The sequence below is a fragment of the Lethenteron reissneri genome, chromosome 29 (genome assembly GCF_015708825.2).
Source record: "Lethenteron reissneri isolate LAM-NWPU_2019-01 chromosome 29, ASM1570882v1, whole genome shotgun sequence".
Lineage (NCBI taxonomy): Eukaryota > Metazoa > Chordata > Hyperoartia > Petromyzontiformes > Petromyzontidae > Lethenteron > Lethenteron reissneri.
The window spans coordinates 3,763,176-3,786,568 of record NC_083807.1 but is presented as its reverse complement, the minus strand read 5'-3'; the positions used below and the strand labels follow the sequence as shown (position 1 = coordinate 3,786,568).

General features: G+C 45.7%; 2 protein-coding genes across 2 annotated transcripts in view; both read left to right on the top strand.

The window, feature by feature from the left end:
• MPV17 (mitochondrial inner membrane protein MPV17) overlaps positions 1-10,560 on the top strand; it is a 42,520-nt gene extending 31,960 nt beyond the window's left edge. The window contains exons 6-8 of the mRNA XM_061562433.1: positions 3,127-3,159; positions 5,736-5,788; positions 8,943-10,560. Of these exons, the coding sequence (XP_061418417.1) occupies positions 3,127-3,159; positions 5,736-5,788; positions 8,943-9,012 (156 nt within the window). The 3' untranslated portion in view covers positions 9,013-10,560. The remainder of the gene's footprint in view (positions 1-3,126; positions 3,160-5,735; positions 5,789-8,942) is intronic.
• Positions 10,561-12,862: 2,302 nt separating this feature from the next.
• LOC133349301 (corticoliberin-like) lies at positions 12,863-17,874 on the top strand. The gene is made up of 2 exons (XM_061562677.1): positions 12,863-13,337; positions 16,519-17,874. Exon 2 carries the CDS (start codon positions 16,543-16,545, stop codon positions 17,101-17,103), a length of 561 nt encoding a protein of 186 aa, XP_061418661.1. The 5' UTR covers positions 12,863-13,337; positions 16,519-16,542; the 3' UTR covers positions 17,104-17,874.
• The last annotated feature ends 5,519 nt before the right edge of the window (positions 17,875-23,393 follow it).

The following is a 23,393-nucleotide window of genomic DNA, read 5'->3' as shown; positions in this document are numbered from 1 at the left end:
ATGGTGTCCAACCAAGTAAGGAAGTCGCTGACAAGCGGAGCGTGCCCAGAGCTTCCCGGAGGCTCAGGGATGGAGGCCCGGGGCCGAATGCCACTTAGGGACCCCCCCCCCCCCCCTTATTAATTCGTGACACGAGACCTGGCTGTGGGGCCCTCTATTGTGTGAAGCCTGGGGCAAATTGCCACTTATCCAACTTGTTTGCCCCCACCCTCCACTAACAAGGCTGCAGCATTGAAACGCCACCGAACGAGACGCAAAGGCACGTGACGGTCCCAATGCCCCGTCGATGCCTTGAAGAATCTCTCCACTTGTCCCAAGCTTTTGACAGGCACCCTCAACCTTTAGCGGGCTGCTCGAGTTTCCCCAACCTGATCGCTTGCGTCACCCTAACCGTTTGAACGCGACTTACTTATTCATGTTCTAATCTCCGTCCTTTGCCACATGTGCACGTGTGACCACCCCCACTCCCGTATTGACCGCCACCCCTCCGGGTTTTTGCTCGAGTTTGCTTAACGGTGGATTGCCTCTTGTGCCTCTTGGCTGGCCTCGCTGAATCTACATCCGTTGAAACCTGTCAGGTCTTTCTCTCCCCCCCCCCCCCCGCCTCTGGCTGAGGTGCATGACTTATCCCTGATATTCAGAGTTCAGCAAGATTCTAAATAGCTTCCTATTGATTCTCATTGATTGCAAGTCATCGATTTCAAGTCAATGTTTTGTCACGCATTGTCAGCTGATGTTTAGTCAAATTTTTTTTATAATTTTGCACAGATTCCCTTGGAACGTTTTGGAATAATTGAGAATAATTTAAATATGTCTTTGAAGTCATGAACCATTTTGGCTGTGAGCGCAAAATGTTTAAAACATTTTCCTCCCAGTTAACGTGCAATAACATTTAAATAATTCCTTGCGGTCCCTTGAAACCCGCAGTTGCCGATGCGCTAGCCTTAAGGTACTTCGTATATATATGCAACGGCTCATTTAAAATGCAGTGTGCAAAATACCACGTGAGTCAGTTTAACACATAGGCTTTCGTGACCAATATCATCCGTAATAGAGTTTTTTGTTTTTTTTCGGTTAGATCGTGTGAATATAAAGTTGTTGTTAAAACCCGCCACCACCCGACACAGCCACTTAGTAAGGTTTTTGACTTAAACAAAACATTCCAAATCGTTACTTGTACAGCACAGCAGTGTGTTCGAGAGTAAACCCAGAACATCTACAATTCGAGTACGATGTTTCGCGAGTGATTACAACGAGCATCATCAGGCGACAGCCAGATTTGTGGAGTGTTCACGTGGGGGGACAGTCCCCAGAATGCAATGGTGCAAGAAGCACAGTTAGTGCGATTGTGGCCGAGCAAAGTACTCTTAAATTTCGATTTAAAGCTTTCGTGACTGCAGGGATTCATCTTCTTGGTTCTTTCGGTAAAGTCACGTAGAATGGAAACAATAAAAATAATAAAATAAAACATAATAAAATAATTCTCACGACGTTTCGGCCACAACGCAAGCAGCCGTCATCAGGTGAAGACCAGGTCTGTCGGGGAGACAGCATCGTCAGACTCCCCGACAGACCTGGTCTTCACCTGAGGACGGCTGCTTGCATTGTGGCCGAAACGTCGAGAGAATTATTTTATTATGTTTTATTTTATTATTTTTATTGTTTCCATTCTACGCGACTTTACCGAAAGAACCAAGAAGACAAAGTACTCTTGTGGACCACTGAGGAAACCAACCGTAGTCTTTGCACCCCTTTGACGGCGGCGGGATAAGCAAAACTGCACAAGCTCGTTCCTGCAGCGCTAGCGTCGTGGCTAGTACCCCTCGATGGGCGTGTCGGAGTAAGTTGCGCAAAATAAGTGCGGCGTTCGGCGGCTTGTTTGTTGGGTTTAACGACACATTAATATTCTCGGTTCTTTCGGTAAAGTCACGTAGAAGGGAAATAATAAAATAATAAAAATATAAAACAATTCTCACGGCGTTTCGACTGAAACACAAGCAATCATCATCAGGTGTGAAATCCACAGAAAGACATTTTTTCACATTTTCTTGCTGTGGATTTCACACCTGACGATGATTGCTTGTTTTGCAGTCGAAACGTCGTGAGAATTTAATTGTTTGATATTTTTATTATTTTATTATTTCCCTTCTACGTGACTTTACCGAAAGAACCAAGAATATGAATCCCTGCAGTCACGAAAGCTTTGAATCAAGACACATTTATATTTACTCGATCTAACCCAGAAAAAACCCCATATTATGGATGAGGATTTCTTCTCTCGAGCTTTCGCACCGCCGCTACTCGGCGTGCGTCTGCACGGGTCGAAGATGCTCACGGTAGGAGTTGAAGATGCCCGCGGTAGTGTGTGGCTAAAAATCTGAACGACTTGTTTTACAAGTGGCTGAGTGGGGGTGGGCGAGCCTGCTTGCTAAATAGCGTTTAAAAGCCTCTGCCGCATGTACAAACGAGTGACCCTCAATGCGTCACCTATGTCCAGGCGAGGATGAGAGTGTCACGGGTTTACATGACGCTAATTAGTGCTCGTTCGCCGGGGTCTATACTCATTTGCATTCAGAAGCACGTTTTGCACGTGATTTTTTTTTCTGAACTTTTTTCAAATGTATTTTGTGCCACCGAATTCCGCCGTAGAGTAAGTAATGAAGTGGCGTCTGAAGAGCCGCACGGCGCTCTGCTCTCAGTATTCACACCGGGACGGGCGGCCGGGTCCTGGTTGGCTTTGTTGTCTCCTAATTAACTATAAAAATGCTAATTGGGCTTTTCTCCGCGGCTGCCAATGCAATTCAATTTTACACGCGGTCACACTTTTTCCCGCCAATAAAAAAGAATCCCGTAAAGGACTGTGATCTCGGCGCGGTTTCGCACCGTTAATTAACCGTCTCACGTCAAATCGCCGAGATAAAATTGGCTCTCGGTGCCAGCCACCGTCAGGTTTTCGCTACCGGACGCACCCTGCAATGTGCTCATCTCCATATCATCAATATCGGGGAAAACCTGTTTGCGCTTCCTTGCAATTTACATACAAATTGTCTGGGCTTGCCACGGCGTTGATGTTTTTGAGTCGTGTTTTTTCATCTGCTCTCTCTCCTCTCTCTCTCGCCCTTGCAGGATTACCCAGACGCACTGCTGGCCAATTACTACGTGAGTATGTACATGCGGAGCCACGCATCCAGGCCGCTTGAAAGCAATGGACGGGGTGGAGTTGGAAAGAATTGATAAGAAATGCACAGCTATTTTGTTTATTTACCTCCCCCAATTTCAAGAACAACAACAACCGCAGCAACGAACTCGAGTAACTGGGTTATAGATCCTCCGAGTGATCGACGTGAACTCCACGTGTGATCGTTGTGATAACCAGCGGTCACCCGACCTAGGGAGCGGGAGAGAGGCAGAAGAGAGGCAGGATGGACAGATAAAAACTCCTTTCAAAAAGTTTGTTAAAAACAACGGTTTTATTCACAACTTCGTTGAACTCACGAGTCGAGAAGTACGTCAATGATGCGGCGCCTGCTCCCACATCAACGCTTACTTGAATTAATTGATGACTTTATAAATGAATGTGGAGTGAGGGTGCCCATAACTCGTTCACACGGAGCAAGGCGCGCCTGAGACACGTGGCGCCTGCTTCTAGGGCGTGGCGATTCGAGAGTTTAGGGACCGTAGCGAATTCATTGATTAATTGATGCCGATTTTGATACAGACATGCATTGTGTCACCGGATCTGAGTACTTGTGCAGAATTTGGAATTGATTGCACAACAGGAAGTAGACTAACTTTTGATTACAAGATTTGACCACGACAAACATAGGGGTCAAGTTAAGTAAAACCGTTGAAAAAGAGCGACAAGAATCAGAATCGAGAATCTTTATTCAGCTTGGAGGAATCCGATGAGCTACGAAGCTCTTCTTTTACAGATGTCCAATAGGGGCGGGTCAGAGAGTTATAACAGCAATCAATAAAAAAACACGATAAATGCCAAGTAGAATAAAGGTAAACAAATCATCTTGATTCTTTCGGTAAAGTCACGTAGAAGGGAAGTAATAAAATAATAAAAATAATATAATTATTTTATTATGTTTTATTTTTATTATTTTATTACTTCCCTTCTACGTGACTTTACCGAAAGAATCAAGAAGGTAAACAAATCACTTTTAAAAATATAACTAAACTCTTTCCGTCTTACCAGGCAAAGCCCACTGAGCTATTAGCTTATTTTTCACAAGCGACCCGGCCACAAGTGACAGCTCGATGAAGTGACCGATCACCACGTGGAGGTTTATAGCAGCAAATTCATCTCAAATAATCTCGACGCACGTGGATTCTAAATGTGGAGGGAAACACCGGAGGACGTGGAGAGATTGGTGGGGAGCGGTCAGGTGTGGAGCAAATCGACAAGAGGGCACCAAACCTTCGTGTGCACCGCTGGTGATCCCTTGCGAGAGAAAGCCCTCATCCCACCAGCTCTTCAATCGTAAACATATTCTGTGCACGTGTGTGAATGTTGAACTTCTTTTGCGCCGTTCGTAGCCGACCGTGCCAATCGGGAGGTGCGGCGAGAAGCGAGCCGTTGACCTCAAGCGGGGAGTTGCGGCGGTGACGTCACGAGCGCGTTTTTTGTTTGAGCGGGGCGAGCAGCTTGGCGCTTCACACTGTCGCAGTGACCCCGGCTCGGAGCTACCGCGTTCAGCGCGGGTGGCCTCGCTGATGAGAGAGAGAGAGCACGGCCCCGCAACTCCCCCCCCCCTGCCCGCCCCAGATACTCGGGGGGCCGGCTTCCCGTGCGGCTTTCGTGACGCGCGGTGCCGGATCGGCATATTCTGTATATTCTTACTGCGCGCACGTACAGAGTGTACGGGAGACGATCGTTGCCCTCTCGGTTCGTTTGCTGTTTTGGGAGCAAGTTATAAGACGGCTAAATGAAGGCGCGTCAACTCGCCGTTTAGGGTTCTGGATATGCCGAACGAGTAAGTTGAAAGGAGCCCTGCTTTCGAAAATAGTTATCCTCCAAGTTGCGTGCATTTAAAATCACATTTTCAAAATGCATCTCGATCACTTTTTTAAAAATTCATATTCCACCTCTGTGCTCCAAAAGACTCTAGACATCCCCTTATTAGGAGTGGCAGCATCGAACGCCGATGGAAGAACAGTTGGGAGAATGCAAACATCATCCTAAATAAGCCCCTCATCCGAACATCCAATCACCACCACCACCACCGAACCATCCGGAAGCTCACCACCCACCTCCCTGCAAGCAGTGAAACTGCTGCTGGCTCGCATGGTATCCGCCTCGCCGCAGTCATCTCCTTGACAAATGGACAATATACGGAATCTTGCCACACGTGACTGCGACGTGCGGGAACGGTGATGAACCACATCGTGAACTCGTGGTCAGCTATATCAATCTAAGGGTCTCCTTGAGTCTGTGGGTCACCACACGTGCGGCTACGGGCCTCCACGAATGATCAATGTTGCATTGCAATGATTTAGTTATCTCGCAACTGTCTACGTTTAATACATAGCTCCACTAATTATGTTCCTACAAATTGTCCCACCGTTTGGAAGATGTTCAAAAGGTATATAATCTGCTCCCGGAGCTTTCGTTTTCTTGATACTCTGAGGGGCAGTGTTGACCTCTGTGACATCGATACGTGCAGTGATCGATCATGGTTGCTGTTGATGATCATGGTACTAATAACGTTGTTACTATCTTGTTACAGATATGGCCAGCTGTCCAAATAGCAAACTTCTACTTTATCCCGTTACAACACAGGTTTGTAACCACGCACACATTTGAAAGAAATTCCCGCAATTTTATTTAAACAACTTAACATAAAAAAAAATCTATTGACTCGCTAAATACTCTTTGGTTGTTTTGGTTAAGTCACGTAGGTAGAAAAAATAATAGATCACGACGTTTGGATCGCAACGCAAGCAATCGTCATCTTTCTTCCGCCTGATCACGATTGCTTGCGTTGCGATCGAAACGTCGTGATTTATTATTTTTGCTACCTACGTGTCTTTAGCGAAAGAACCAAAGAGTATGGATTCCTACAGTCACGAAAGCTTCAAATCAAGATTTACTCGCTAAATCGTTCAGAATTATGTTAGGACTTACAATGATTGTATGATCGGTTTAGATGTATTTGGACTTTTTAAATGTACGAAAATGTATTACGGTGCCTGAATTAACTTGTGTTCTACTATGCGTGCATTGATGTTGAGTATTTGCTTTGTGCATCAGTGATGTGAGTCCAGGTGTTGCGTTGCAGACTTGCTTCACACAACATTTTTTATAAAACCCACAGCCAAAACTACTAAATAAAATGCCGAACATCGTAGTTGTGCACATTATTAATAGAGGAGGGCAGACAAACAGTGGTGCAGTGCTGAGTGCACCGAGCGAACATCCCTGCAACCTGGGTTCAATTCCCAGCCACAGCTGACATCAGCGGCAGGTGATTTGGCAGTCCTCTTTTCTGAACCCGCACTGACCAACGTAATGAAGTATTGTCAAATAACGCCGTGATAGCTGCAGTACGGGGGGAGGCTTTTGTTCAGCAGTGGATTTGCAAATTGCAACAAAAAAATGATTCCAAATTGTTATTCGCGTAATAATAGTCATTAATCAGATTCTCATGAACTTAGTGGCTGAACTCCAGACAGTGCACGTTAATAAGTGTGTGGGAATGGGACAGCTTTGTTCTCACCGGTGAGGTATTGAACATTGTCCATGGCTTGACCTTACCAACTCCGTGAGCATCGCAGTGTGCAGTTGCTCATCCGTAGCCGCCGAAAAATCCACAGATTGAGATTTTTCAAAAGCGTCCCCCTCCCCTTCCCAGACCAGGCAAATTACATGCACACAGCAGAATGACACCAGCACCTGAAGACTATATATAGAGCTGATCCATTACAATGGCCAGTCTATGGGGAGCTCGCAATCGATGATATCTGGTTGTAAGACCACAGACTATCGATTGTTTAATCTCAAGTGAAGCTGTTTAATAGGTTCTCTGCTACCTCCGAGGATTGCTGCAGATGAATGCGTGCGACGTATCGTAAAAGTTTGTGTTTTGTAGCCCCCCCCCCCCCACTTCTGGCCATGTAACAAAAAAGTTTGTAACAAAGCACAGAAATTGATAACGCATCTAGCACGCGCGTACACGCATGCACCAACAACACTGGCACGACTTTTGCTGTCGGTATTGCCGAGTCCGGATTCATTGACTCGAATATTAATAAACATCATCCACGGCCTTCCACATGATCTTCCACATCTCGCCACAGTGGCCAGATGTTAAACACCTTGCCTGGTATACAGGAGGTTGTGGGTTCGGTCGCGACCCTGACGCTTGTACATTTGGAGTTTGCGTGTCTCTCTCCCCGTGGCCACGTGGATTTTTCCCCGGGTCCTCCAGTTTTTCCCTCCATATTTAGAAAGGTGCGTTTAGAGAATGTGCCTGCCATATACATTTCCCCACTATAAGCCACTTCGTTGAGCTATCATTCGTGGCCAGTTCACTTCTGATAAAAAGAGCTACAGAGTTGATGAAAAATAAGAATATGTTTTGCCCTTTCTCACTAAGAAAGGTGTTAAGATGTTCAAGTACCAAATAGATAGCTCTATAGCTCAGTAGGCCTTACCTGGTAAAATAAAATAAATAGTTTTAGTTTAACACATAGGCTTTTGCGACCAATGTCATTCATAATATCGTTTTTTTATTAGATCACGCAAATATGAATAAATATATATTTATATTAAATATGGATTCATATTTACGCGATCTAACTCAAAAACCTATACTATGAAAAATAGTTTTAGCTGAAAGCGTTCAATAGTTTTGTCTGACCGTCCTCAAAACGCGGGCCTCAGTCAACCCCACGGCACTAAGGACCTCGTCCCAACGGCTCGCTCGCTGTCCCACGAACCAAGTCCATCCCGCCGTTACCCCGTAGCTGCTCCAAACGCTTGGGATCTCATCCCCCGCGACCCCCATCCCCATCCGCAGCGGCTTCAAATCCACACCGCCTTTTTTCCAGGACGGTCGAAAGGCCCGGGCTCGTATTGCTTCGTCGGCCGTACGGGCAGGGACCCTGAGTCTGGCTCTCCAGGGTCGGGACGGGAAATGATGTTCTTCCCTTTTCCGGAAATTGTGCGCGTTATTAATTGTTTTATCTTTCAGTTTTTGGCCGAGTTGTGAGCTTGACAACCGGAGGGCAATCGTGGCTTTTGTATGAAGATCAAACCACGATTATTAACATTCTTGACAATTTCAATGAATTATATTGCGGGGCGTTAATTATTTCCATCAGCCGTGATTTATCCACTGCTGGATGAAGTTTTCCCCAAGCTGTTGTCACCTCTCGCAGTCATCCCTCGTGGCCTTAATGTTGGCTGGGAAACTCTGATGTACTCTTGAAATCTGAAGGTCTTTGCCTGATTGTTGGAGAGACCATCGTGGTGAAGCATGAACACTTATCTCTCTCTCCGCAACGATAGTTGAGCCTCAGGCGCCTGCGACTGATTTCATCGAACATGATGGTGGGAAGGTGGGAGTACGAGTAGGTATGGCAAGGATCGCTGGGTAAAAGAAAAAGGAGGATGCGGCCTGTATTTGACCATGGCTCCGTACAATGTACGGGAATGTACGCGAAGAATCAAACCTCGTCAACCTGGCGACACGATTGAGAGAAATCAATTGTGATGTCGTTGGCCTCATTGAGGTGTGGGAGAGTTCACGGCGATTACGAAAGAGTGCATTAGTCACAACTGAAATCATCTGGCAAATACAAAATACATGCATCACTTTGTACCGTGACTGCCATATTATTATGATGGCCAGTGTAGTTTAAAACATTAATCTCTCCCCGCTTCTAATTATTTAGTGGTGCCGAATGCGTTTTTTTTTCTGTGTTGTTTGCAGGCTTGCTGTGGTGCAGTGCGTGGCGCTCATTTGGAATGCCTACCTTTCATGGAAATCCAACAAGAAATAAGTCTTCTCTGGTTCAAGCCTTACCTCTTAACACTTGTGCTTCATTTGTCATCACAAAGTAATTCACGACCTGTGCAATGCCATTACAACTCGCGGTATATTGCATATGAAGACGCCACTCCGTAACGTAATCTAACAAGGCCCAGGGGTCAATGTGGCTCATCCCATAATGCTGATTGCACCAACCAAAATGGAATTGATGTGCATGCGTCCACGTTGTTACGTACAGAAAAGCCCACCTTAAACAAATGCTTACAATTGTTGGTATTGATTTTGTTCTATGAATAATTATTTTGGTTTTTTTTTTTTTACCCACAATGTTTGCAAATAAATGTCACGAGAAGAAGAATCCGTGTGGAGATCTCGCGGAGCAGTGGGCCCTATGAGTCTGATAGCTAGTTGGCCGCAAAAAGGGTTTTTCACAAGACGTGAAAAATCTTTCAGGTGGCCTTTTCAACATCTACCCAGTAAGAGGGGGGGGGGGCCTCACTTTCCCAAAGGCTCTGCTGTGAGATTGTTACATAACGGTCCAGCAAATATAATGTTTTATTTGAGCTGCAATTAAATAAAAATCGAATTCAAAACCAAATATAATGTTTTATTTGAGCTGCAATAAAAAAAAATCGAATGCAAAACCATATTGAATATAATGGCTTTAAGTGTGCAAGCATTGGGTCACCATCAACTCAGTACGCTTGAGAAGATTGGCAGCAGAACGCCCTGGATTCATTCTCAGGATCTCAGCAGTGCCAGCTCAGCAGCCACTTCAGTTTAGATGTCACAGGTCACTTGACCGAAGAGGAGTCTCGAAGTTACGACTGTTTTCAAGCATTAAGGACAGATATATTTTTCGATTTAAAGCTTTCGTGACTGCAGGGATTCATCTTATTGGTTCTTTCGGTAAAGTCACGTAGAATGGAAATAATACAATAATACAAATAAAACAATAGAATAACAAAAAAAAATGTTCTTATGCTTTAGTTTTATTATTTTGTTATATCCATTCTACGTGACTTTACCGAAAGAACCAAGAAAACAGATGTATTGTGCCTCCATTGCTATAGCCTTTTGTTTTTACGACTTGCATAAATTAACAGCGTTTCAACTATGCTTTGAAAGTAACTCGCAATGCTGTTTACTAAGCCACTGTGAGACTTTATTTAAATCTATGAACAGATGACATTTGATGCAATGCAAATAAATAATAACTTGTTTACGAAGCCTCCTGTGTACAGGGTTTGTGTTTATATCTAAGAATCAGTGATATTTGATGCAATGAATTGAATTGAATGCAGTAGTAATGACACTTAATTGAAAACTGGGGAGTGGTAATGCAGTTCATTATGAACCTGGTTACCTGAATTAAATTCCCAGCCATGGCTAACATCGGTGGCGAGTGATATTCAAATCCCCTTCACTAACCACCCACACAATGGTGAACTATGGCCAAACTACCCCTGGCCTAGGAGACTGACAAGGACAGTAGATTGCCCGAGGGTTGTAATTAGTACATGATTGAACCAGGTATTATCGATACATCTTAGCATATTCCACAATAAGCAGAGCTTACCGTCTTCAACAAACGGCTGCAGAATGCATCAGAGCGCCACTTAAAATGTCTTCAATAGACCCTCCTCCTTCCTTAGGGTCGTCTTAGCAAACACACGAGATGTTTCCCCTGTAGAGAGTGGTCACTGCTTGTCATCGGCTTAATTTATTCATTTTTCATCCCCCGATTTCAGAAGCTCTTTGGGTCGATTCTGACGGCCATCGCTTTCATTATCCACCGTGCTCTCTTCCTAGTCCATTTGCTCCGGCGACGAATTTTCGGGTTGTACTGCGTGTTAAAATGTGACAATAAAAAAAATGATAACTTTCGGATTTTGTCATAAAATTAGACGAAACTATTTAACCCCATTTTTGGACGAACAACCTTTAAATCTGCAATTTATTTGAATGTGTTACAGTTACTATGAACACATTGGAGGAACGGGTTTGTATTTGATGCTTGGGTTAGGTCACGTAAGTGGCATGTGTGTCGAACACGCGCACATGTTACATACTCGATGTGACCCAAAACAATTATGAATCGTGGCATTGGTCACGAAAGCCGACATGCTAAATGAGGGAACACATTTTGGTTTCTTGACGTAAATCGATTAAGGTTATTTTTTAATAGAAACAATTGAGCAGGCATTTACATTTTGACAGTTAAACCCTCTTCAGGAACTAATGTATGTATTACAAGTACCATTGATGAATTCTAATTTTATGTATTACAAAAATATTTACACGTAAAATTCCAATGCGTTTTTTGACGGTAGAAAACCACGCATTGTTCATCACCGCCATCCGTATTCCCTTCACTACAGCGATCATTTTGCGGGTGCCCTTGCAAATGTCTCTTCGTTGATCCCTCTCCTCCACTCAGCGTGAACCTTGACGGTAACCCAACAGGGCAAAACTGTGTGCCCATTCTTTAATGTGTTTTTTTTTATTGACAGTTATTACTTGGTCTGCCATGCTGTGCACTTCACCCGATCCTTGCAAAAAATGGGTTTAGCAAAGCGAACTTCTTTCATCGTGAGGTCAACCCGCCAGAGATACTGCTGCGTTACGATGGCAAACAGGGCCCCCGTGTCTCTCTACCTCCCCCCCCCCCAGTGTCTCACAAGTTGCTATCGTGTGAATATTCACGTTGGTCTTGTGTCTCGTGATAATTATCTAGGAAATATTTCATCGTAAACTAAAACTAAATATTGTCAATTTAGTATATGGTTGTTTGGGTACTTCTGGGGATGTTATCGGTATAAAAATGATGCTCGTTTTACATTGATAATGTTCATGATAGTATTCATTATAATAATTATATCTATGACATTTTCGGAGTTACCCCCCCTCCCAAGTTAAAAATATTTTTACAATTTACAAATGTATAATAGGAATTTTTTTTTGTTCAAAACTGAAAAAAAAACTAACTTTGGAAGAAATATGAACGAAATCAGTTAGTGTGTTGTATGATGCGAAACTTTTTGTTTGGGATAACTTTAACATGTTTAAATTAATCACTGCAGCAGTTTGCTCGAACTCACCTGAGATCTCATTTAAGCAATTGTGGCCTATACAGATGTCGGCTCCACATGTAAACATCGAATCAGAAGCTGTAATTGCCAAACAGCGTTATTAGTGTGCCCTGCGTTAATGAATGTGTGTAGCATACAAAACAGGCGTTATTCATTGCGGGGGGATTGATTAAAGTCAATTACCCTTTCAAAAACAAAATGTACCTGTGAACATGGGCTGCAAATATTCTGCGAAATTAATTTGTACCTTGTTGTTTGGTTCGTGCAAATTCGATCATCAATTTTTGTATTTTTGATGCTTTTTCACTTACATCGCTAATGTTGCTTTAATAGCCACGTAATTGTATATATCGTCTTCTGTCCAGTGTTTTAATTGCATCTTTCATATCTGGTTATTAGCTTACCCGAACACGCATCCCTACAGCAAATCATAAGTCAAACAGTTCCAAATTGAAGATGCAAAGTTTTTCGTAAACAGTGATTTTCTTCCCCCCACTTGTGGCAATTTAAGAAATAAAACTGCACACGTGCTGATAATGCGAGAGCAAATGGGGCAGTTATCAAAGCGACGATGAGTTCTAATTCCTGAAATATCTTGATAAGTCTTACCTTAAGTATCCGTCACACAGTGAATGCTGCACAAACACACCAACAAGGAAGCATTTGTACTTTACACGACAGCTCTTAAACTTATTTTCCCCACGACTACGTTTGTAAAATAAAAATCAACTTTATCCAATTGCAACATTGACTCCTTCCAAAGCAATGCCGCACCCAAAACTTGATTGTAAATGAAACAGCCGAGTAGTTCAGCTGTGCATGCAGTGTAGATATTGCCACTCACAACTTGTGCATCACCGAACAGGTGTTACAGTTATTATTTGTTAATAGGCGCGCGTGTGTGTTCCCCTAATGTGTGGAAATGCCACTCCTCCGGGGGGTCAAATGAAATATGTATGACGAATTCTTTGATTTAAAAGCGAGCCCGTCACGGGTGCGTACAAGCGCTGGTGGTGGTTGGTGGTGGCGTCACTCGTCCGTCCCCTGTACCCTGCTGCTGCTGCTCCTGGTATAAGTGCCCGCGCCTCCCCGCGCCTTGCGCTCTTTGAATCCACGCTGCAAGCTTGCCGAGACGCGATTTCGCGTGAAGGAAGAGGGCTCACAAATCGCGACCATCAAACGACAAGTTTCGACTCTCTCCCCCCCCTACCCACCCACCATTCACAACGTGGAAAGGAAGGAGGTGAGCGGTTTTATAAAGTTAATCGCGTCGCACGGTTTTACAATATTTGTTTTCAACGTTTGGAGAGAAGGCGTTACTTGCAATTGTATTACTCGTGCCTTCAGAATAGAACATCGTGGCGGATTGCGTGCATTTTTGTTACAACCAGGCAACACCATGTGAATCGAGAATAATGACGGTAACGTGCTTGGACAGAATATAATGTGTGCTTAACCACATCACCTACTTTTGTTCTACATTCTCATTGAGGCATACTTCAACATTGATCGCCGCCTTTAATATTGTGTGGATAAGGAAGTCACAACCTTGTGCGTGCTTGACGAAACTCCGAGCGATAATAAAGCATGGCTCAAGCCTATATGCGTCTGTTGCCATTAAAATAAAACCAGGTGAGAGCCGAATGAGGCCTGACGTATGGTTCAAGGGAGATGTTTTTTCACAAAGCAATACACTAAAGAAACATCCGCGGCTTAATTACACAACGTTACAACATTGACATGTGCAGTACTTTTTTTGTGTCACTCCACTGCTGGATGAGGGCATTTCTACGTCATAGCGGTGGTGAGGGGGTTGAAGATTATTATAATAGACTTCACGAAGCTGGATACATTGGCAAAAGTTACATCAAACGAATGCATAACTAACCCCCCCCCCCATTCCTCTCTCCCGAAAGAAAAAGTCCGAGCAAAGGGCTCGCGATACCGATAGGAAACCCGCGCGATCAATTTGATGCGGATTGCGTGGTTGGGGGTGCTGAATTGGACAGCGTGAATTGTGGTGCTGAATTGGACAGCGCGTACGGTGGTGCTGAATTGGACAGCGCTTCGAGTTTAGCCCCCATTGACCCGCTCCATGATTGGTAAATTCACCAACAGCGACCTTCGGGGTTTTTGGAATTTGGTGAGACGTCTATTGCGAAAGAGACAGGCAAATGAGGTAGTTATACCCAACCGTTCGTGTCTATTCCCGCGTCGGCGACCCGAAACATATACAGTATTTTCAAGCGTGTGCTTGATTCATGGCACGGACTTGCCCACAACTTTATTGGGCGATCCGAATATAAAATAAAGTATGTAAGAGGCGACGTTTCGGCCAACGGCCCTTCTTCACAGCACGTAGAGAAGCAGAGTGTGTATATAAAGACGCTTGACCAAGTTTTGCTCCTAAATACGTACTTGCACTTTAACACATGCTGCAATGGTTAAAGTACATATCGTACGACATTGCTTAATTTGGTTTTCAGCGACGAGTGTGTGTACCCTCCACCTCGTGACGTGTGGTCGGTGTTTGTGTGTGTGTGAATGTTACGTTTTACGTGAACATATGCCAACAATCCACGCGTGTGTGCGTGAAGAGTCACGATCCGTTGCGTTGATTGCTGTGAAAATTGGTGATAGCCTATTAACGAACCTCAAGGGGCGTGGATATAACTTTGCAGCTTTAATCCCCTTGCGAATGCTTTGTTGCGTTTAGAAGAAAAGCGACGGAGTTACTAGCACACGTGCGTGTGAATGAATGCACTGAGAGAGCGTTAGAGCAGTGGTTTGCGCACTGCATTTACGACCTGGCCGCCCAAGTTCGATTCCCGCAAACGGCGTATAACAGTGGCGAATATTGGAACCGGTCCTGGGCCTCCCCTAAGTAGATTCGGCCTCAAATGAAAAACTGTGGTGCGTTGTGTAAACGTCTTCACTCGGAAGACGAAGGCAGCCTGGCACGTCGGCCTTCATAGGTGCTCCCTAACCGCACTTGCCCCAACAGCCTGTTTAAGGCCATACGGGGGATCTTTATAATTGTACAAAGTTAAAGGGAAACATCGCATGGCGTTGTTTCGACTGCGAGGGAGTTTAAATGATTTTTGATCCCAAAGTTTTCGGTGAACAAAAAAACAACTTCAAACTATAATATTATCATTGCTGTAATGTTACACTTCAATATGAAGCCAGTTATATCATCGCAAGCTTCACCAGCCCGCACTGATGCCAGCGTGGTGAAGTATGATCAAACGAACCGCCGTGAACCAACACGGCGCAAGACGGGGAGGCTGTAATTCGGATAAAATCGCAAACGTCACTCCAATTAAACATTCTCTCAAATAAAAAATAAAAACATTCCGTGCATGAAGCGATGATGTTCAACGTGGATAAAACCAGTTTTTAACACGTAGGATTTCAGGACCGATATCCGGAATGAAAGGCAAATGTATGAATGTATCGTCAAACCCTCCACCACCCGACACGGCCAGTGAGGTTTTGTCGGGCAGAATGTTCTGGCAAATTGCCCGATGATGCTGGATGTTATTACCAGCGAAACGTCGTACTACTCAAATTGTAAATGTTGTGGATTTACTCTCCAACACACCGGTGGGCTGAAGTCGTAAACTAAGTGGCGCGTTTTGTTTACGTGACAAACCTTCCTGGCTGTGTCGGGTGGTGGAGGGTTACGACGCAACATTTATACTTACGCGATCTAACCCCAAACACCTTTACTATGAATAATATTGGTTGCGAAAGCCTACGCGTTAAACTCATTTTAAATCCGAGTACGAAGTTTCGCTGGTGATTACAACAAGCGGCTTCGTCAGGCGACATCCACAATTGTGAAGACCTCCTTCTCCTGCTTCGCTCTCAGTCAACCCGCAGTCGCGATGTCATTTGCACGCCCCTGGCGTTGCAGACCTAAATCCACCCGCGCCTCTCTCTCTCTCATCTTTCTCTCCTCTCTCTTTTTTTACGATCAGAGGAAACACGAAGATGCTCGGTGTTGTTGAAACTTTGCTTCGTTCATCATTTCGTTATTTTTTTTTAAACTTTGCTTTATGTAAACCCCCACCTCTCACTCACTCTCTCGCTCACTCTCTCGCTCACTCTCTCTCGTTCTGCACGCAGTCCTTCATCTCTCTCTCCTCTCTTTTTTTACGATCAGAGGAAACAAGAAGATGCTCGGAGTAGTTGAAAGTTTGCTTCGTTCATCATTTCGTTTTTTTTCTATGCTTTGCTTTATGTGCCCCCCCCCCCCCCATCCGTTGAAATAAAATATTTAACGAAATATTTAAAGCTCTGCTCCTTCTTCTTACACCTTCCTTATCTCTCTACCCCCCCTCTCTCCACCCCCTCTCTCCTTACTCTGTCTATGTTCCCTCTCTCTCCCCTCTCTTCCGTGCCGTTGAATTTCTCTCCAGGCTCCTTCGAACCTGCCCGCGACCATGAAAACCACCAGCCTTCTCGTCCTCGCCGCGGCCTCTCTGCTCGTGCTCATCCGCGCCCCGGAGGCGGCGGGCCGCTCCCTGCAGGAGCCGTGGCCCCCGGGGCTCCCGGAGAGCGACTCGGCGCGACTCCTCGAGTTGCTTGAGCCCAGGTCTCAGCAGGGCGAGAGCCCGAGCCACATCGACACCTCACAGGTGACCTACTTGTCCCTGCACGACCACCTGCTGCGCCTGCTCAGTCGCATGAAGTATCATCGCGAGACGATGGCCGGCGGCGTCCTTCCGAAGGCCGACGACGACGACAACGAGCATCGGATGGGAGAGATTCTACGGCGCGTGGGCCAAGTCCTCGCCGCGGGAGAGGTGGCGAACCTGGGCGCTGGTGGGGCGGTGGAGGGCGGCGAGTCGGATGAGCGTCCGGCGAAGAGGTCGGACGAGCCGCCCATCTCGCTGGACTTGACCTTTCACCTGCTGCGAGAAGTCCTCGAGATGGCCAAGGCTGAGCAACTGGCGCAGCAAGCGCACACCAATCGCCAAATAATGGAGAATATCGGCAAATAGTGGCGGAGGCTCTCTCTTTCTCTCTCTCTCTCGTCTGTTGTTGTTTCTTTGCTGTTTGTTGTTGTTGTTGTCGCGACTGCAGAGCGGGAAAGAGGCGCGCCTCGACCAAATCGTTGAAATTAAATGGGAAAAAATTTAGAACAAAATTTTTAATCAACTTGTCCCGGGGGGTTGCGCAATATTCCCGAGCGCGCTCTGGTAGTTGGACAGCCTCAAGATATTCCATATAGACCATCGTTCATTTCACGTGACCATTCTGTGACTGCGGCTTGTACTATATATACATATAACTTCGTGTGTGTGTGTGTCCGTGTGTGTGTGTGTGTCTCAGGGGTAGAGCGGTGGCGCAGTGGTTAGCGCACTGCATTTCGAACCCCGGCCATCTAAGTTCGATTTCCCGGCCACGGATAACATCAGTGGCGATTGATATCTGAACCGGTCCTAAGCCGCCCTCCCCTAGGCAGACTCAGCCTCAACCTGTGTGCAGTGTGTAAAGCATCAGTTTGGGGAGACGAAGACGGCCAGGCGTGGTTCTGACTACACCACCACCACCACCCCCAACCCCTCGTGCGTCCTACTGGCCTTTCATAGGTGTTCGCTAACAGCACTTGCCCCAGCAGTCTAAGATGCTACTCGGGGGACCTTTGTCTATGTGTGTGTGTGTGTCGGAGGAGGAGGAGGATACCCGAAATGTGGACTGAATACGTGTTAAGTTTGGCCGTAAATGAGCATTGTACTTGTAAAGGCTATTGTATAAACGTCACATGCGAAGCAGTCTTTGTCATGTTGCTTGCACTACAGAGGTCGCGTATGTACCAGTCCTGTTGAGTTCACAACACAAACATCGTGGTCGATCACAGAGGGTTGTAATACATGTACATTATGCTTACATTTGGCTTTGCTCGCAGAAGAAAAAAAACACACAACACATTAAATGCACTGCAAACTTCATTAAAACTGTAGATTTTTATGGTGAGGATGGCATTGAGTATTATCGTGATCGGCAATATAAATATGTTCATGTGTCCTTTATTGACATTTTGTGCTTGATTATAATTAACGTGACATTTTGTACATCAGTGATATTTTTTTTCTTTACGAGTACCATAGCCAATCAGCAGTTACCATGAACTTTAAACATTCGACAATGGTACTGTGTGTGTGGCCTTAAAAGAAAAACTATTTATAATAGGTGACGTTTCGAGCAATAGCCCTTCTTGATAGCACAGCAATTATCGTTGACCTGGAGACTTCAAATTAGTGCCCACACAAAATAATTGCCTAATCAAGTGCACAATCTTCTTGGTTCTTTCGGTAAAGTCACGTAGAAGGGAAATAATAAAATAATAAAAAATAAACATAATAAAATAATTCTCACGACGTTCTGGCCACAACGCAAGCAGCCGTCCTCAGGTGAAGAACAGGTATGTCAGGAAAGACAGCGTCTGAATGTTCTGACAGACCTGCTCTTCACCTGAGGACGGCTGCTTGCGTTGTGGCCGAAACGTCGTTAGAATTATTTTATTGTTTTATTTTTATTATTTTATTATTTCCCTTCTACGTGACTTTACCGAAAGAACCAAGAAGATGAATCCCTGCAGTCACGAAAGCTTTAAATCGAAATTTAAGTGCACAATCACCAGACTCGTTGACAGTAAGAGTGACAGTAAAAACTGACGGTAAAAATTGTCAGTTGCCGACGACTTCTTAGGATGTTCCAGTGGCGTAGCTATCGGGTGTGCAGGCGGTGAAACTGCACCGGGACCTACGGGGCCAGAAGCGTCCCCGGATATTGGGGCGATGGAGGGGGGGGGGTGGGGGGGCCTCCAGTTATCGTAAAAAAAGAAGTTTATAGCTCATCGGATTCTGGTAGAAATAAATATTCTGATTAAATTCGTTGCACCGGGGCCATACCTAATTCGCTGATATGCCCTTACCCACACCCACGCTCTAGACGAGTTTACCCACGGCCTTTTTTTTTTCTATGTCTCGAAGTGCGGTGGTTCTCAAACGTTTTAGGCCTCACGGACCGCTCAGCCGATGCAAACATTTCCGCGGACCACCCAGCACCCAGAACCCTGGTCACAACACCCATTCGCTTCTCTCTACCTATGACGATTACAAAATTATTCATATTACTAAAACATAAAACGTTTTTTTTTAACAGCTGAAAGTTTTTTTTTTTATCCACCTTTCCACAGAGGGCATTTAGATCTTAGTGTTAGGGTAGTTTAATCGGGGTAGTTTGCCTAACTTCGTTTTTTAAATTAAGTATAATGAGCAAAATATGAATGTCCCAAGCAAAAAGGTGTGAACGTCATTATATTCGGATCCAGCTGCGTTTGCGTCACAGCCCCGCGGAGCCCCCTGGAGGACCGTCACGGATCACTGTGGTCCCAGCGACCACACAACGATGACCACTACTCTCGTGCTACGCAAATAAATGACCATTGCTAAATTATTCGACATACTTTTTTTTATATACACGAGCGAAATCTCGAGCTGAATGTGCTCATCAAATCCTGACTTCAATACAGAACGACATGAAGGGGGGAGGGGGGGGAATGTCAGTGCATTCGCCTACCCCTTTTACAAAGCTCAAGACAAGCAGCCGTATATTTCCTACATTTTAAAATCTCCCCCCCCCCCCCCACCGTGAACATCTGCGACGTGGCGTTATAAGAACAAATTGATTCGACGCAAACGCGGCGCGACTGAAGGCAATAACTAATAAGTCCTGTGTCACCCGGTCCATCGCAGGGCACGTCGTTCAAGTCCACCTCCTTGGCTTGACGTCCGTAAGAAATCATCGCGGACAGTTGCGGACGCTCATTCGCACATTCCCAGGATGTCAAACAGTCCTGTAATGGTATCCACGTCATGTCGGTGATGATATTGGCATTAAAAGTGGTTTACGAGCAAGAACAACAAAAAACTCAACACAATCGTCATGAACACTCACTGTGGCCTTCAAAGGAGATGTATATAATAGGCGACGTTTCGGGCAAAGGCCCTTTGTCACAGCACCTAGAGAGGCCGCTCCTCGTGTTATTGACGTGCTGAGTTTGTATGTAATTAGTATAGGTGTGTTCGTAAGGGCATTAACCAAGGTATTGCTTCATGCAGCGAATGGGTAAAGGTGCAGCCCTGCAATTTCTTGCTGCTGCTACTGCTGGTGAAAGAGACCGCACTAGAAGGAGCTCGGGTATTTTGGTCTACTCTTCCACGGTGGCCAGACATATTTAAAGAGACGGGAGTAGCCCACGCTTCACCCCACCATAGGCTACCTGCCATTCGACAAACTTGTGTACCCACCCACGCTGCAAGGTGAACAGTGGATAGGGGACGTTGAGAGTCATGCCCATGGACTTCAGCTTCTGCACAGGGAGATCCAAGCGATGACCTGAAAACACTATTGGTGCAAGCAATACACGATTAATCATGTCCCCAGGAAATTCCTGAGGCTCTTTTTGAAGAGGGCTCTGCTCAGCACGTATGGTTCGTTTCTGAAGTAAACATTCTTACATGCGGGAGAAAACCAGTGTGCCTTAATACAATGTGAGCACACGAAACAGATCATCACAACTAGGTTAACAAAAACTACTTAATGTCACTGCCTCATACAGGCCATATGTTATCTCTGCAGGTGGGTGTCACAAATACAAAGACAAATATCCCCCGTATAGCTTGTAACAAACTGTTGGGGCAAGTACTGTGAGCGAGCACACTAGGGGGTAAGTGGCCAGCACCACGCCCCTAACGTTTTTGTCTCCCCAGTGGCGATGTTTACACACCAAACCAGTTACTCATTTTGAGGCTGAGTCGACCTAGGGGAGGCCCAGGACCGGTTCAGATAATCGTCGCTGGTGTTGGTGGCCGTGAGTGGGAATCGAACTCGGCTTTCTGGACTTCGCTGCGCGCTGACCGCTCCCAACGCACGACGATCTCTGGGTGTCCCACCAACCCCGCCCGTGTCTTGCATGGTTGCTGACAAGAGTCAGCGTCACATGTCCCCGGGCATGAAAATCGACCTCCAATAATTTCACTCGCTCGTGTGTGCGTACAGAAGCGATCCGCGGTGCATATAATACACGGTGGTCCGTTTATAGCAGAGGTCGCAAACGGGTTTTGATTCCTTACCCGTACCCGGCCGCACCAGGGTCGCAAACGGGTACCCGTACCCGGCCGGGTACGGGTAGGGTACGGGTATCGGGTACGTGATTCCGACCTCTGGGATGAAGCCATGTTGCAGGCGCGGGTGGGTTGATTCTAGGACCTTGAATTGTGAGAAGAGACAAGACGTTGGGAAATGAGTGACAAACAGTTACTCACCAGTGACTCACGGTCTACCCGTACCCGTACCCGGCCGCACCAGGGTCGCAAACGGGTACCCGTACCAGTACCCGGCTGGGTACGGGTAGCCGGGTATCGGGTAAGGTACGGGTATCGGGTACCCGGTTGCAACCTCTGGTTTATAGATGTGGGGGGAAAGGTACAGCCCTGCAAATGCTCGCTCACGCCCCTGCCAGTGGAAGGCGCCTTCACCAGAGGGAGGCCCTAGACAGCCCCTTGCAGAGGCCAACTCTTCCACGTTGACCGGGCGTCTTGGAAGAGATGGGAGCACCCACGATCTATCCCACAACTTGCGGACCTTTTGATCGACTCGCTGTGGCAATGTCACGTCCGCAGATATTTACGCATTGATTTCGGTTGCCGCGCCGGGAGATATGACCTCACCGACGACCTCTCGATTCCAAGCCCGGTGTGCTGATCATTACAACCACGGCAGCATCTCGACCCCGTCAAATAAAACGGAGAGTTTTTACAGAAACCAACTTTTCTTTTTATTTCAAAACACATCCGGCTGTCTCCCACCAAACTCCTCCATCGTACACACAAACAACTCTCGCTCCTCTTCTTGGTTCTTTCGGTGAAGTCGCGTAGAATGGAAATAATAAAATAATAAAAATAAAACATTATAAAATAATTCTCACGACGTTTCGGCCACAACGCAAGCAGCCGTCCTCAGGTGTCTTCTCGACAGACCTGTTCTCCACCTGAGGACGGCTGCTTGCGTTGTGGCCAAAACGTCGTGAGAATTATTTTATTATGTTTTATTTTTTATTATTTTATTATTTCCATTCTACGTGACTTTACCGAAAGAACCAAGAAGATAAATCCCTGCAGTCACGAAAGCTTTAAATCGAAATGGTCAACGCATCTTAATAAATTATTTTATGATGTTTTATTTTTATTATTTTATTATTTCCATTCTACGTGACTTTACCGAAAGAACCAAGAAGATGAATCCCTGCAGTCACGAAAGCTTTAAATCGAAATGGTCAACGCATCTTAATAAATTATTTTATGATGTTTTATTTTTATTATTTTATTATTTCCCTTCTACGTGACATTACCGAAAGAACCAAGAAGATGAATCCCTGCAGTCACGAAAGCTTTAAATCGAAATGGTCAACGCATCTTAATAAATTATTTTATGATGTTTTATTTTTATTATTTTATTATTTCCCTTCTACGTGACTTTACCGAAAGAACCAAGAAGATGAATCCCTGCAGTCACGAAAGCTTTACATCGAAACTTAATTCTCGCTCCGTTCAACATACAGACAGAGCGACCCGCTTCGGCTCAATGCAATGCTCACTCGCGCCGGCCTGCGAAGAGCGCAAAGACTCACGAGATGACCATTGAGGAATCGGTGGGAAGAGAGAGAGGAGAGATAGAGAGAGCGAGAGAGTGAGCTAGAGAGGGGGGTTACATAAAGCCCAGTTAAAAAAAAAAAACCTTCTTTACGAAATGATGAACGAAGCAAAGTGCCGAATACACCGAGCATCTCATTGTTTCCACTGATCGTAAAAAAAGAGAGAGAGAGACACGGAGGGATGTGCGGGGCATTTGGAGAGATGTGCATCCCTCCCTGACTCCTTCAGCGTGGCACCGACACTTTAGAAGCGGGCGCATCTTGATCGAGCTGCCCACCACCACCTCACCCTCACCACCCTAATGGGACCGACGTCAACGGCGTTGGACGGTCGACCTAACCTTCTTTCTTTCGTGTTGCCTCGCGAGCCGAGGGATGATTAAGAGTTTGGCAGCAATCCGTCCGTTCGTCGACGCAGACGACACACGAACATACGCGCGCGCGTGCGTGCAACGTGTTGATTGAATGGGGGGGGGGGGGGGCTGGAGTGCTTTGCGAGGCTGGTGTGACACACGCTGCATTCTAGAGTGGATCAGCTACCAACCTCCCCCCCCACCCTTCCCCTTCACG